We start from the raw sequence: 13,574 nt of genomic DNA, 5'->3' as shown, positions 1-13,574 counted from the left end.
TCTTAAAGTTTTAAAAATTTAGTTTTAGAGTGTTCAATACATTTTTATATTGTTCGGCCCGCGACCTAAGGTCTGTTTTGGATTTTAGCCCCTGTGTGATTCAGTTGGACACCCCTGCATTAAGATAATCCTTTGTGGTAGAGGGCGTCTTTTATTTTGAAAGGAATTCACATGAACCAACAAAAGCCAACAACACGACAAAAGCCACAACACCATGACAAAAGCTGCAGCACAACGACAGAAGCCGACAACATGGCGACAGAAGCTGAAGCATGATTAAAGCCACAATATGACGACAAAACCCACAACACAAAAAAAAGCAATAACACGACAACAAAAGCCACAACATGACAACAAAACCCACAACACAAAAAAAAGCAACAACACGACGACAAAAGCTGACAACATGACGACAAAAGCCACCACACAACAAAAGCAACAACACGACAACAAAAGTTGACAACATGACGACAAAAGCCACCACACAACAAAAGCCACAACACGACGAAAAAAGCCACAACACCACAAAAGCAACAACACAACCGAAATGATTCACAGCGGAAATAAAACATTTTATTTATTTATTTGTTTATTTATTTTTACGTTTTATTCAGTTTCAAGTTATTGACGCAGCTTGAAACTTTGAACATTAACCTGAGAGAGGATAAATAAAAATAAAGCTGGGGGGATTTTTTTTTTAATTCTTTTAACTAACTATTGTGTCATAAAACATCATATCCATGGAGTTGGAGTAACCTGTTGTGAACCATTTCCATTGTGTTGTGACTTTTGTTGCCGGCCACCATAGTTTCTGCCAAACAAATCTATCAGATTAAGAGAGCAGCTGCTAAAACACCTTTACAGTTCTATGTTCTTCTGTTAGATTTATGTGAATATCTTCTCACAAATAATTACAGATCATCAGATCATTAACTTTTGTAAGTTAAACTCTGAGAAAACTTGAAGTTATCAAATAAAATATCACAAAAAATGTCCAAATAGATTAAAAACTGATATGGTTCTCAGAGATGCTTAAAGGTGCAACAATCCATCCATTCCCCAACCTGCAAAAAGGAAGCAATGAAAAAAGAGAAAAATCCTTTGTGCTGCTCCAACATATTCTAAATCTGCCATTCAATTAGCAATTTCCCTGCTGACTTGGCCAGTATGACTGTTTTTTTTTTTTTTTTTTTTTTTCGTGGAACAGCAGTCTACAGTCTCATAAAAAAGCACTTTTCTTTGAAGATCCACTTCATTACCCAGACTAATATGGAGCAAAATGTTTATTCAAATGAGCCAAGATCAAATCCTTTAACATGAATGAGAGAATGTATAAATTAATTATGCTGGCAGAAATGTACAAACTGAAAGGGTATAGAGGTTGGAAAACCCACTATTTAATCTTACTTATTTTCTCATTAGTGTTCAATTATTTACTCTTATTAATAGCCATTGTCCAATTCCATCAGTGTGTATTCATGAAAACGGGGGAATAATTACATTTTATCAGGATCAACATCACAGCAGCACACGCTGTGAGCTGCTGATTGGCTGCTGTTTAGAGCAGAGAGCACATTGTGGGGTTTGATTGGGCTCTGCCAGGAAGAAGAAGTTCTTTCACAGAATGATTGGGCTGTGTCGTTTCTACATGGATGGCGACCTGGGATGCAGTCATTGTGCGGCTCTGGCAGGAGCCTCGTTGCTACATTAAGTGCCTGGATTTGAATGTTGCTGTTAAATTATACTTTTCAGGCTTTGATGAGTTTTGCTGCTGTGAGGAACCAAGAACCCACGTGTATCAATCTGTCACATCTCATGAAAGTACACAACTCATCCTATATATTTGAACAAAATTGACTTTTTTGATTTTATGTTGCATGGATTTCAATTTTCTTCACTTAGACTCAACTAAAATGTAGAAATCAACAAACAAAAGTTGAACAACAGGCCACCGTTCTCAATAGGAATTTTATATATTTTTTTGTATGTAAAAACTTAGTGTGTATTCAGACTGGACACTTTTGGTTTGCTTAAAGTGAACAAGAGTTCGTTTCCCCGATAATCCGGAAGAAAGTTTCAGTCTGAATACGTACAAGTGAACTCTGGTCCTGGACCAGGAACCGCTCTCGGACCCATCTTTTGAGATGGTCTCTGGTTCCAATTGAACTAAACTTCAGTTCACTCTAAATTCCTCACTCTGAATACTGACTGTGCTGGGACCAGAAAAAGAAAGTAATGAGCTGCATGAAATACACTCTTTACAGAAATCAGGGTTTAACTAATTTCCCTTTTTAATTATTCAAACAAATGAACACATATTCTTGAAATTCCTCCAAAACAAAATTAAAAAAAGTCCTCTTATTCTTTTCAGTCTCTTTAGGCTTTTTAGTCTCTCTTCCAGTGTTCATATAAAAATGTCAGTGTCCGAAAAAATATAGATCCATCAGGAAACAGAAGTCCAAAAAAAAAGGTAATGATTTCACCAAAATAGATGTGGTTTCCTCCCTTAATCCACACAATATTCTACACAATATTTATGAAAAAAACAGTTTCTATTAGTTTTAGAGCATTAGTATTTTCAAACCAATGTGGACTAAATTCATGTCATTATTTATTTATTTTGTCCACTGGATACCTTTGTAGAAATGCTACAAGTGCAGCATCTCCGTCTTTTTCTTTTGACCTGTTCTCTTAACTGATGGCCAATGGCTGAATAGATCTTTAGTCACATGGTTTTGTTTACAAGCTTTGGGCCGGAAAACCGAAGTCTGAATACCGCCTTTAAATAGTTAGATCTCTTGGGAATCGTTTCCACTGAGCAGTCTGGTCCGGTTCGATGCGGTATTTTGATTATTTCCATTGTTAAATGCACCCGTTAAACAGTTCCGACCCATACTTCTTGAGGGCCCCCATCCGTTGAAGGTCCATAAAAAATAGAACGGAATGGTTGGGGCGGAGTCGCTGTTGCCGCCTGTTGATTGGCAGAAAGTGATGGCAACACTAGAAAGCACCAATATAGCGCTAAGCTAGCGATTCCGTTTACCTCTTTACAGCGGTATTCTTATTAGCCGCCTGCAATCTTCTTTCAAACAACATTAAATATACAAAAAGTAAAGTAAGAAAAAGGCGAGCTGCTGAATGACCTCCATTGTTGTTGCTTTTCTAGTCATCGCATGATAGTGACGCAACAACGTGCTAGCGGACTACCCAAGCATGAACTGTAAAACAAATCCTCATCCTGGAGTGAATCAATTGATTGACACGTGGAGCAGCCACCCCAACATCCTCTGATACATGTCACTGCACATGAATATCACAACTAAACTGAGCTCTACACTCCACTGGCAGTAACTGAGTATTTCTTGCTCCTAAACTTCAGAAAACTGTGAGCGTTAAGCTTCAGACCACAAACCGTGGATGTAGCTGCTGTTAATATGCCTTATTCTTTCTCGACTGTAATAAAAAAAAAAAAACTCAAACATAACGCATATGGAACGCTTGTGTTGTCATTTGTGGGCAAACTTTTTGACTTGTGGACCACCAAAATTCTTCGATTTACTGTAACTTTACAACCGTTAACAGGGTCAATGTAATTCCAGTAGATTGTCTTATCTGTTATTAATTATAGTATGTTAAAGATTTTGTGTTTTAGAGTCACTGGCGACACCTCAGCTGTTGAAGGGTTAAAGAAATGCTGCGTTCATGTGGTGTTGGAAAAAAGACTGTCTGAAACACACAAGCACATCTGGAAAACACTGAATCTTCCACCACCACATGAATGCAGAATAACTTTCTGCACCTAAAAAAATGTCAATTCGTTTGTCGTCCATAATCTATGGGGAGACACTAAAATCACTGGGAAAATAAACATTTTTTAAGGATTTTCAAAATAATTTCTTCCAGTTTGGCACGCCAAACTTAAAGTTAAACGGGTCGCATATGACCCCTGGGTAGGAGTTCACACACACTCTAGAGCAGGGGTGTCAAACTCAATCGCACAATATCCAAAACTCCCCCTTAATTTGGGGGTCGAATAAGATAAACATTTATTGAACACACTAAAACTAAATTTTGAAAACTTTAAAAATGTAACTTTTTCACACAACTATGAATAAAAAGGCAGGAATATCATTCTAGAATAAATCAACTTAAACCTTAAATAACTTTCAATATTTTACTCTCCATAAAAATGTTTTTTGTCAAAATTATACAAGTTAGAAATAAACACAAGATAACATCAGACCATTAATAACAATAAAATAAAATTATCTTGAGGTACGAATAGAATTACCTAGGGGGCCTGGACTGGACGTGCTCTAGAGGTTGCACCGAGTTTTGATTATTTATTGAGATCGGGGCCTCAGAAATGCATGTTTTCAATATGATATAAATGGTCATAAGGGGTTAAAAAGGCCGCCATTGTGTTGTTAGTGTAAAATATTTAACCAACCCAGAAAATATATTATTAACTGCTAATTTTAGGGACACATTCTATCATCTTCGATCATTCAGTCACTTAAATTGAAGCAAAAAAGGGTCACGGTTTGGCAAATCCTCATCTCTTTGTTGCCCTCTATTATTGTGATTTTGTGGAGCTTTTCTTGGTGATTCTGTTTGTCTCCACAGGTGTGCAGGAGGAACCTGCAGCCCATCTCCACTCACACATGCAGTGTTTAGGAGCGGTTGCACACCAGTTTTTTCATTGGTAAAACATAAAGTGACAGAGGATTTGCCAAATAGCCATTTGCATCAATATAGTAGTTAGTTATGTGATTTCTCGTTATTTCATTTCTATGGCTGGGATGGTTTAATCTGATTGTCGTGTGTTTGGATCGCTTGTAACATCCATATTTCAGCATAAATAAATGCCTCTTCCAACTCAGATGAGTTCACATTATCCAATTAGACGAGCTTTTCACCGCAAGCCTTTCAAATCATGTCTGAGGAACACGCTCACATATTTAGACAATCAAATCTGCATTAATTCCTATAGGAATATCAATCAGCCTTTATTTTTAGAAGAAGCAACCTAGCGAGCATGAAATGTGTCATTTTGAAGATGCAGAAGATAATATGATGAGACACTCCAGTGCACAGACAGCCGTCACATTTTCAAGTCAAATATTCTCTGACTGTCCAATAAACACACAGCACTGCCGTTTCTGGTGATGTTTAAAAAGATAAATCGTAAAGAAAAGTTGTTCCAAATATTTTAGGGGAAACCTGGTGGGAGAGTTGTCTCCTATCAGGGACCAAGATACTAAATCATTGAGTGAAATCAAGACCATGAGGAGGGAAAAATGAGGAGAAATGCACATAAAAACACACATCTGAATGACTTCCATCAACAGGAAGGTGCAAACAGGAACTTGAATATTAAGTGAAAAGTTGATTTATTTCAGAAGTTTATTTAAAAAATACAAACAGATTCATCAAACGCTCAAAGATGAAGTGTCCATCTCTCTCTATTTTGATGATTGTAACTTGGAGTTTATAGAAACATTAATTTGAATTTTCATTTGGTTAGAATTCTGTACAAATATGTAATATTGAAACATATGGTGGTGCAGTGGTTGGCGCGCTCGTCTTACAGTGAGGAGGTGCTGGTTCAAATCTCAGCAGGGTCCTGTCTGTGTGTCCTCCCACAGTTCAAAAACATGCTTCACGGGTCAAGTGAAGACTCTATATTGTCCCTCGGTGTGCATGTGAGTGTGTGTGTGGTCGCCTTCTGACCAACAGTAGCTGGGATAGGCTCCAGCAACCTTGTAACCTCAGAAGGGATGCAGTGGGTTCTGAATTCTGTATTTGATTACAGAAATACTCCAAAATCATTCAGAGCTTAATTTTCTTTATATAGAACATATTAAAAACATCAAAAACAAAATTTTCATCAGAGTGGCCCCTAGCTGTGAATATATGTGTGCACAAACTATTGGGGTTTAATTTTGTTTTTCTTCTCTATTTCTCATATTCATAACTTTTTGATGATTTAACACTTATACATGACAGTAAAAATTATTCACTAATTAATCAAAACTCTGTGCAGACTCCACTTTTTACTAGACAAACATCTGACCTAAAATGAACAAGATCTGATCCAATAAAGGGGGGATAGCAAGCACCTCAGACATGGATTAATCCCAAAGCAAACACGTTTAAAAGGTAAAACGCCACCAATCGTGCTGAAGCGAGACATGTGTCAGTCAATGCAGAGAGCTGTAGCTCCAGAGGTAAAGCACCTGTCAAAATGTTCACTTCATGGCTCACTTCAACGATTCACCTGTAGCCAGAGCATTTATCTGTGTATGTGTGGGTTTTTTTATGTTTACCAGGAAAATAAATGAGTTCCACCTCTGTTTTTTGTAATCAGTGTGGAGAAAGCTGAACAATTTGGCTCGGTTAAAAAGATTTTAGCTTTGCTTGATTTATGCTATAGGATTTACCTCACTAAACACAAGCTTCACATGTGGCTTGGTCTGTGCAGTGCTATGTTTCAGGGTTGTGCACTCACCTCTAAAGCTGCAGACACACCGGCCGTGTGACGCCAGTTCAAGAACTTTCTGAACGTTTTTGAACGTGAGTTTAGCCCATGGTGTTCAACATGTTCTTGCAGCATTTTCCACAAAATGAAAGACATGTGTAAGACTTAAACGGCATTTTAGGGTATTTCTTGATTCAAATCATGTTGGATCAGGAGCAGGGGAAAACCAGCGGTTTGAAAAAGCTCAGGTTTGTGACGCAGCAAATGCTATGGGCAGCACAAAGTCTTCCTCCTCCGCTCCATTTCTGATGCAGCAACTTGCAGACCAACAGATTCATGTAACGATTCAGTCAAGCCATGATTCAATGAAACTGTTTTAAAGTCACAATTATTTTTTTTTCTGATTTTTACCATCTTTTTTTTCTCAAAACAATGAATTAAAGGTATTTTAAAGCCAAGAATGTTATTTTTTGCCCCTTACATAAAACTGCCTGATTTCCTGCTAACAGAAAGATTTCAATTGTTTGTTTTTTTTGTTTGTTTGTTTTTAATCAATTCCCAAATAATTGTTTCATCCTTACCATGAATGTCTTAATTTTCCTCATCTGAGCTAGTGTCTGGCTCGATAGCTCTGATATTGCAGAACTTTTTGGTTTGTTATGCTTATGTTAGCTTGGGCTTGTAAGGTGCTATAAGCTAGCAGGAGAAAGTTTAAACAAAGGAATGCTGGGAAATAATTAGCGAGGATAACTTTTGCATCAATAGTCCCACCCACAACCCAGAGACAAATTGCTAATGAGCTCCTGCTGCTGTGCAGAAAATATACATCTTAAAAAACGACACAGGTTCTTGATTTTGGCTAAAAACGGCATAATCATAATTAAAAGACCACTGAGAATGATTTTACATTAGATACAAATACAGCTGGAGTGGGACTTTAAAATGTGTTATGTAAAGACTGTCAAAAGTGTCAGTTTATGTTCTATTTTTTACATTACTGCATAAGGTAATTTGTGCTCCTTTTCTGAAAACAAGCAGCAAGTTGTGTTTTAAAAGAGAGAAAAAAATAAAACAAAAAATCTTCTAAAAAAAAGTGGTCTGATGCCTTTTTTTTAAATAATTTTCCTCTAAATTTGAGAAGTTTAAAGGTATAAACAGTGTTTTAATGTGCTTTTTAATTCTGTTTGGGGATTTTAAGTGGATTAAACAATATCAATGTTGCTTTATGATCTTTGCTTCTCTAAGATCAATTCATTATTTGTAGAACTGCTTCAAAAATGATCATAAAACACATTTTATTTGACTTACAATGTGTTTCTCAAGCATAGAGACGCGTGACCTTCATGTCTGACTTTTAGTTAGTTCTCCAACAGCTCCACCTGGTGGACATAAACGAACATACAACAATTGTACACAAAAGCTTCAAAATATTTGGTTTTTATTTTATTAAAGTAACAGCAAAAATTGTACTATAAAAAGCAGTTGTAGAGGCATAAATATAGTTTGATTATTTTTGTTAAATAGCAACATATTTGGCTTTTTTAAGCGATTAGCTTAGATTTTTTATTATTTTTTTTAGTTCATTGTTGTGGTTTGTATGTGTGATACTTATTTTTTTTTTACAATAATTGCAAAATTTCTCTTAAATTGCACAAAGGGAATTAATTGCTCAACTTCACACCGTTATACACAGACACCCGCACACTAACACACAATATTGAATTTACCTGCTTATCATTGTTTACAGGTTCATGCTAACTTAATAAATACTAAGAAGGCAGTCGTCTTGTTTGTAATAAGGGTCCATTCAGAAAAAAATTTACTCCCTGAAGTGTTGATATGAACATTATTATGTAATCAAGTTTTAAGATAAAACTGATAAATTCTCATTATTGCAACTATCAGTGTTGGATTGCATTCCAGTTGTATTGCCACAAAAAAAAGATGTAAAAAGAGAAGTTATTTTGGAATTACTTTTGAGCAATTCCCACCACTCCATCCAGGAAAGCACATGCACTGAAACTTTAATTTCATTTCTTGGATGTTGTGCGCTGACATCTCTCCTAAAACGGTGTAGTTTCTCCTTCCTCCGGGCTCCCTCTTAGAAACCACCTTCCACGCTGCAGGGCTGAGGTGCAGATACGCCCTGGATGTCGAGTCTCTCCTCTGACATCGACCGTGAGACGAACAGACGGTCTGACTGCACAGAACTGCGGCGGCGGTCACGTTGACCAGGTAAGAGCCCAGAACCTCGTCGATGTAGGATTTGACAGCTTCACAAGTGGCCTGGAAACAGAGCAGAAAATCTAAATTATGATGCGGTTACCACGGGGACCACTTCTGGTTTCACCCTCCACATCCTTCAGCGATTCACTCCATCGTTTCTAACCACCGAGCAGATTTACGGATGTTCATCCTGAAAGTGGCTCTTAAACACTCATTAGCCTCAGCCTCCATATGTTAAACAACCTCGGGGTGGGGGGTGAGATTAAAACCAGCTATGCATTCAGAAGAATTTCCCTGTAATCTCTCCTTTAATCACAAACTAGGGCCCAGTTATGTATAACATCAGATGTATGTAACATGTAAATAGTTTCTAAAGCAACAGGTAGCAAATAGATTATATTGTTCAGCACACAAACCCCCTAAACTACATATTTAAAGACAAAAATAAACTTTGTATTAGAAATTCATACAAATAGATGTTGGGAAATGGGGGCAGGATTCCTCCACTACAACTCAGAAACTATGAAACTGTGAAACAGAAACTATGTCCTAGAAAACGACATAGGATTTTTCATTTTGGCTAAAAATGGCATAATTATAATTAAAATACCACTAAGAACACTTTCAAAATAGGTAAAAAGTTGATCGCAGTGCGACTTTAAGATGATATTTGACCACCTGCTGAATAATGTACTGAAATCAGAGTCTATAATTGTAAAATCACTTTAAGGAGCCTTCCTATTTCTCAATCCCACTAAATTAGACAATTTGGTAAAATAAAATTGTACCTTAGATTTGGATAAGTTGTTGTCCCCCCAGAGGACCACCCCTGCAGCTCCCAAAGCAGCACTCTCCCCAACAGTGTAGACCAGGTGCTCCTGCGGGACAAAAAGAGGAGGACTGGATCACAACAGCTCTCAGTCACAAAACTAGTTCAAAAATCCACCACTGACCATAGAGAGGAACTCCAGCGTGTAAGTGTAGACGATGCGGGCGTAGGGGAAGACGGGCAGATCGGCAGGAGGAACCCCGGCTGCAGCTCTCAGGGCCTCCTGGACCCGGTGGTAGGTGTAGAGGAGCACCTCTCCTCCGAGGCCTCGCATCTCAGTGCTGAGGTAGATGTCCGGATACAAAGCGGAGGAGGCGTTCCACAGCCAGGACAGCTCATCGTTCCGCTTCATCTCCACAGCCGGGCACTCCCCCGTGTAGTTGGGGCTTTTGTAGGAGTTGTAGCAGTTAGGAAATCCGTAATAACCCCACAGACCATCTGGTCTTAACTTTTTCCCCAGTTTCACGGTTTCCTCCATGAATTTCCTTCCAGCATCCATGAACTCCAGACGGGCGGCTGCATTCACCCGCGCAGGGCTCCAGTCTGGGTGCCTGGCTCTCACCAGTGCTTCCGACCCCTCCCAGTACACCTGTTTGCTGTCCCAGTTTCTCTCCCACACGGGTCTCCAGCTCTCCCAGTCCACCACAGCCAGCCCCTGGAAGGCGGCGTCAGGGATGAAGGTGCTGATGTTGGAGCGAGATGCTCGGAGGTGCTCATCCAGGCTGCAGTTTTGGGGCACCCCTCCGTTGACAGGATCCCCCCGATCAGAGTATCTGGGGTAAAGACCCAGCTTGTCCCCGTAGAAAATGGTGATGTTTTCACCGGTAAACGTCTGATTCTGGTTGAAGACAATGCTGAACATCCCCAAGTCGAGGTCGACGCCATGCTGAGAGAGGCAGCTGGCGGTCGGGGCATTCCACACAGTTAAAAAAGGAGAGCGGGAGAAAAAGGAAGACGATGATGATGATGTGAACTGTAGTTCAGACAAGAAGGTGACAAGCCAGAGAGACCACATCCTGCAAAAGAAGAGCAGAATGCTGTGCCACTCTAACACCTTTTAGCAACAAGTAGTTTATTTAAGTACACTCACTACAAGTACTTCATCTGAACTCAAAGTGAACTTAAAGTTTACTTGTTATGTACTATCTATATATTGTAAATGTTAAAATTTACTCTGAAGAAGTTTTCAGTTAGTGTACTTCCAAAACTACATATAGTAAACTTTCTATAGTAATACTAATAAAATAAACTTCAAGTTTACCACTTTTTGCTATGGGATGTTTTAAAATTTTACCAGGAAATTAAAAAAAAAAAACTAACTTCTCTGCTGTCAGCTGAAGTGAAATATCAATCCAATTTATTTATTTATTTATTTATTTTAGTGGTCTGTATTAAGCAGGACACGGTTTCATTGATTGATATTTACGGCTTCATTTTCTTCTTTAAGCAACAAATTCTTTCAATATAAGAGCTAACTCCTTGAGAAATGTTGACTTACCTGGTTTAGAAGTTTAGTGAACTAAAACAAGAGTCAAACTCGGACAAAATGCAGAAGAAAAATTACGAAAGAAACTAAAAACGAACCAGGGTGGCATTTCTTCACCCGTCTTGTGACAACCAATGGGAGGAGACTTGATGATCACGTGACACCACTTTAAAGCGACAGGTCAGGAAATAAAGTTTACTGCTTCAAAGTGTGATCACGCAACAAACAGTTGAAACGATCTTTTAGGCGTTTCCCAAGTAAATTATACATTTTTATGTTTCTGAAAAATGTTTCCTTTAGCGAGTGGAGAATTTAACTGTCTCGAAGGCCATTCAAAGGGGGTTTTTTTCAACTCATGATTTGACTTCTTGTCTTTTTTTAACCCTCATGAAGGGTCCTCCCTTGAAAATTAAAGGAAGTGAAATCTTAAATAGAAAATGCAACAATAAACATGTTCCTCTTTGTGATAAAAGAATGGTGACATCTAAAGGAGATATTTTTTAATGAAATTTTGTTAAGAAAATGTGTTGGAATAAAACTTGTGAAAACTCTAAAGAAAAAAGAAACTTGAATACAGAACGTACACAATAATCATACAATAATAAACCAATCAAAGTATTCATTAAAAACAACAATATTTGCAGCAGAAAATAGAATTCCAACAGGTTATTCCTGAAATACTGTGAATACTGTAATCACAAATACAATTTTACCCTCATATATTCAGAGTAAGTATCCTATCTTTATAAATTTCAGAGAAGGATTCGATTAACAAAACAGAATAGGTCAATTAACCCTATACAACCATCTGTATCATATTTGATACACTAATTTCTGGAACATCTAACCTTAAAAACTTTATAACAATGAAGCTATTTATCTCATCAGATCAATCTGTTTGAGGCCAGATCAAATCGAATCTATACCTATAATATCATAAAATCCTATCTTGGATAGTAGCATTTGGATTGACAAACAGAGGGTTTATTTTATGAAAAAATAAAAAATGACTAAATAAAAGATCAAGCCATAGTCCAATGTGTGAAACACTTTGAATTTTTCAATGTGACCATACAATGTGGTTGAATGTTCTAATAATGTTCCCTCTGTTTTATTTTGATGTTGAAAAAATAATAGTGGGCTGAAATTTATCACACTAAATTATGAATAGAAGACATCAATTCTTATTTACATGTTTGTTTGTTCACCAATTTAACTTACACTTAATTATCTTGAAGAAACACAAGGAATTTGGAAAACTTCACCTGCACTGTTCAGTACCAGGTATTTATCTCTGAGTCACACTTTTGGATAAAGATGTCCTGGATTGATTTTAAGTTGGTGATCAAATTGAATCATTCAAAATGAACAAATCATATTGGCAACCACAAATTATGATATGAATTAAATAAACGATTAAATGAATCGTTCCTGTTAAAAACTCATTACTTGTCAATGTTTTCTGCCTTGTAGTTCTTCATCAGTCCACTCGGGGCAGTAGAAGGGCTTTTCCTGCTGATTTCAAAATGGCTGCCTCCATGAAATCTCAAAATAACTTTTGGCGGGAAATAAGTTTAGCTAATTATAACAGTATATCGTGAGAATAATTCATCTATTGCAATTCATTGTACTAAAGGAATAACTGCTGTATTAAAATAATACAATTTTTTCTGCTACTAAACTATTTATGAGACAGTTACACCATGTTAAAAGCAGGTGGATCAAATTTGAGACAAGGTGCTTTTTTTCTTGGACATTCAGAAATATTTTTGTGAATGTTTATCTTAAACTAAGGAAAAACTTACCAAATAACCAACGTATCATATTTGATACAATATAAATCTTTAAAAAAAAAAAATCTACTTATTAATGTTAATACATCCACATCTCTGCTTTCATTTAAACAAAATCAACTGGAAAACAAAAACAAACAAGTAAATAAACATAAGGGGGAAAAAAAATCACCAAACTATGAATAGTTTATTGCAGAGATTCAGAGTAATTACACATTTTCTCCTCCAAGTGACTCTCGAGCAAAGCCATAAAAAACTCTCCCTCAGCCAAATGTACGTGTGAGCTTTGCTCAGCTTTTAAGTGTAGCAGAAAAAGAACTCGTGTGCTGCAACACCCTATAATTACAAGGGGCAAGGGTAAGAAGCAGCACTCCCTCAGCACTCCCTTCATCAGAGGTAAACCAATCTTCCCCCTTAAAAAATACCTTATAAAACCCAAAACTGCAAAAAAAAAAAAAAAAACTTCTGCTCAATACAAAATGCTTAAAAACTAAACTCAGAAACAAACATTTTTATTAACAAGGACTGATGTCAAAAGTAGTAACAGTATGGGTTTGCGCAAACCAGCATCTTTTGATATTTTGTCATATAAAGTTGATTACTTGATTTGATCACAATGCTATAAATTGAAATATTTTATAAATTTATTTTAAAAAATCTAGTAGTCATGACTTGTACATAAAAATAGAAAAATATATTATAAAAGTCAAAAAAATTCTAAATAAATACTGCGACTGATTAAAAAAAAAAAAAACTTCA

At 36.9% G+C, this 13,574-nt stretch overlaps 1 protein-coding gene across 2 annotated transcripts; it reads right to left on the bottom strand.

The window, feature by feature from the left end:
* Window positions 1-8,040: 8,040 nt before the first annotated feature.
* Window positions 8,041-11,178, bottom strand: hyal1 (hyaluronidase 1). 2 transcript variants are annotated; one of them, XM_024269043.2, is made up of 4 exons: window positions 11,035-11,178; window positions 9,661-10,552; window positions 9,496-9,585; window positions 8,041-8,767 (listed from the first exon to the last, which is right to left on the bottom strand). In XM_024269043.2, exons 2-4 carry the CDS (start codon window positions 10,549-10,551, stop codon window positions 8,441-8,443), a joined length of 1,308 nt encoding a protein of 435 aa, XP_024124811.1. In that variant the 5' UTR covers window position 10,552; window positions 11,035-11,178; the 3' UTR covers window positions 8,041-8,440. The 2 variants fall into 2 exon arrangements, with proteins under 2 accessions (XP_024124811.1, XP_036067928.1); XM_036212035.1 differs by having other exon boundaries at window positions 9,661-10,435; window positions 11,035-11,174.
* Between the last annotated feature and the right edge of the window lie 2,396 nt (window positions 11,179-13,574).

Source organism: Oryzias melastigma, linkage group LG5, assembly GCF_002922805.2.
Source record: "Oryzias melastigma strain HK-1 linkage group LG5, ASM292280v2, whole genome shotgun sequence".
In the NCBI taxonomy this organism is placed as follows: Eukaryota; Metazoa; Chordata; class Actinopteri; order Beloniformes; family Adrianichthyidae; genus Oryzias; species Oryzias melastigma.
The sequence above is the reverse complement of the archived record's forward strand: the minus strand, read 5'-3'. Positions and strand labels throughout refer to the sequence as shown.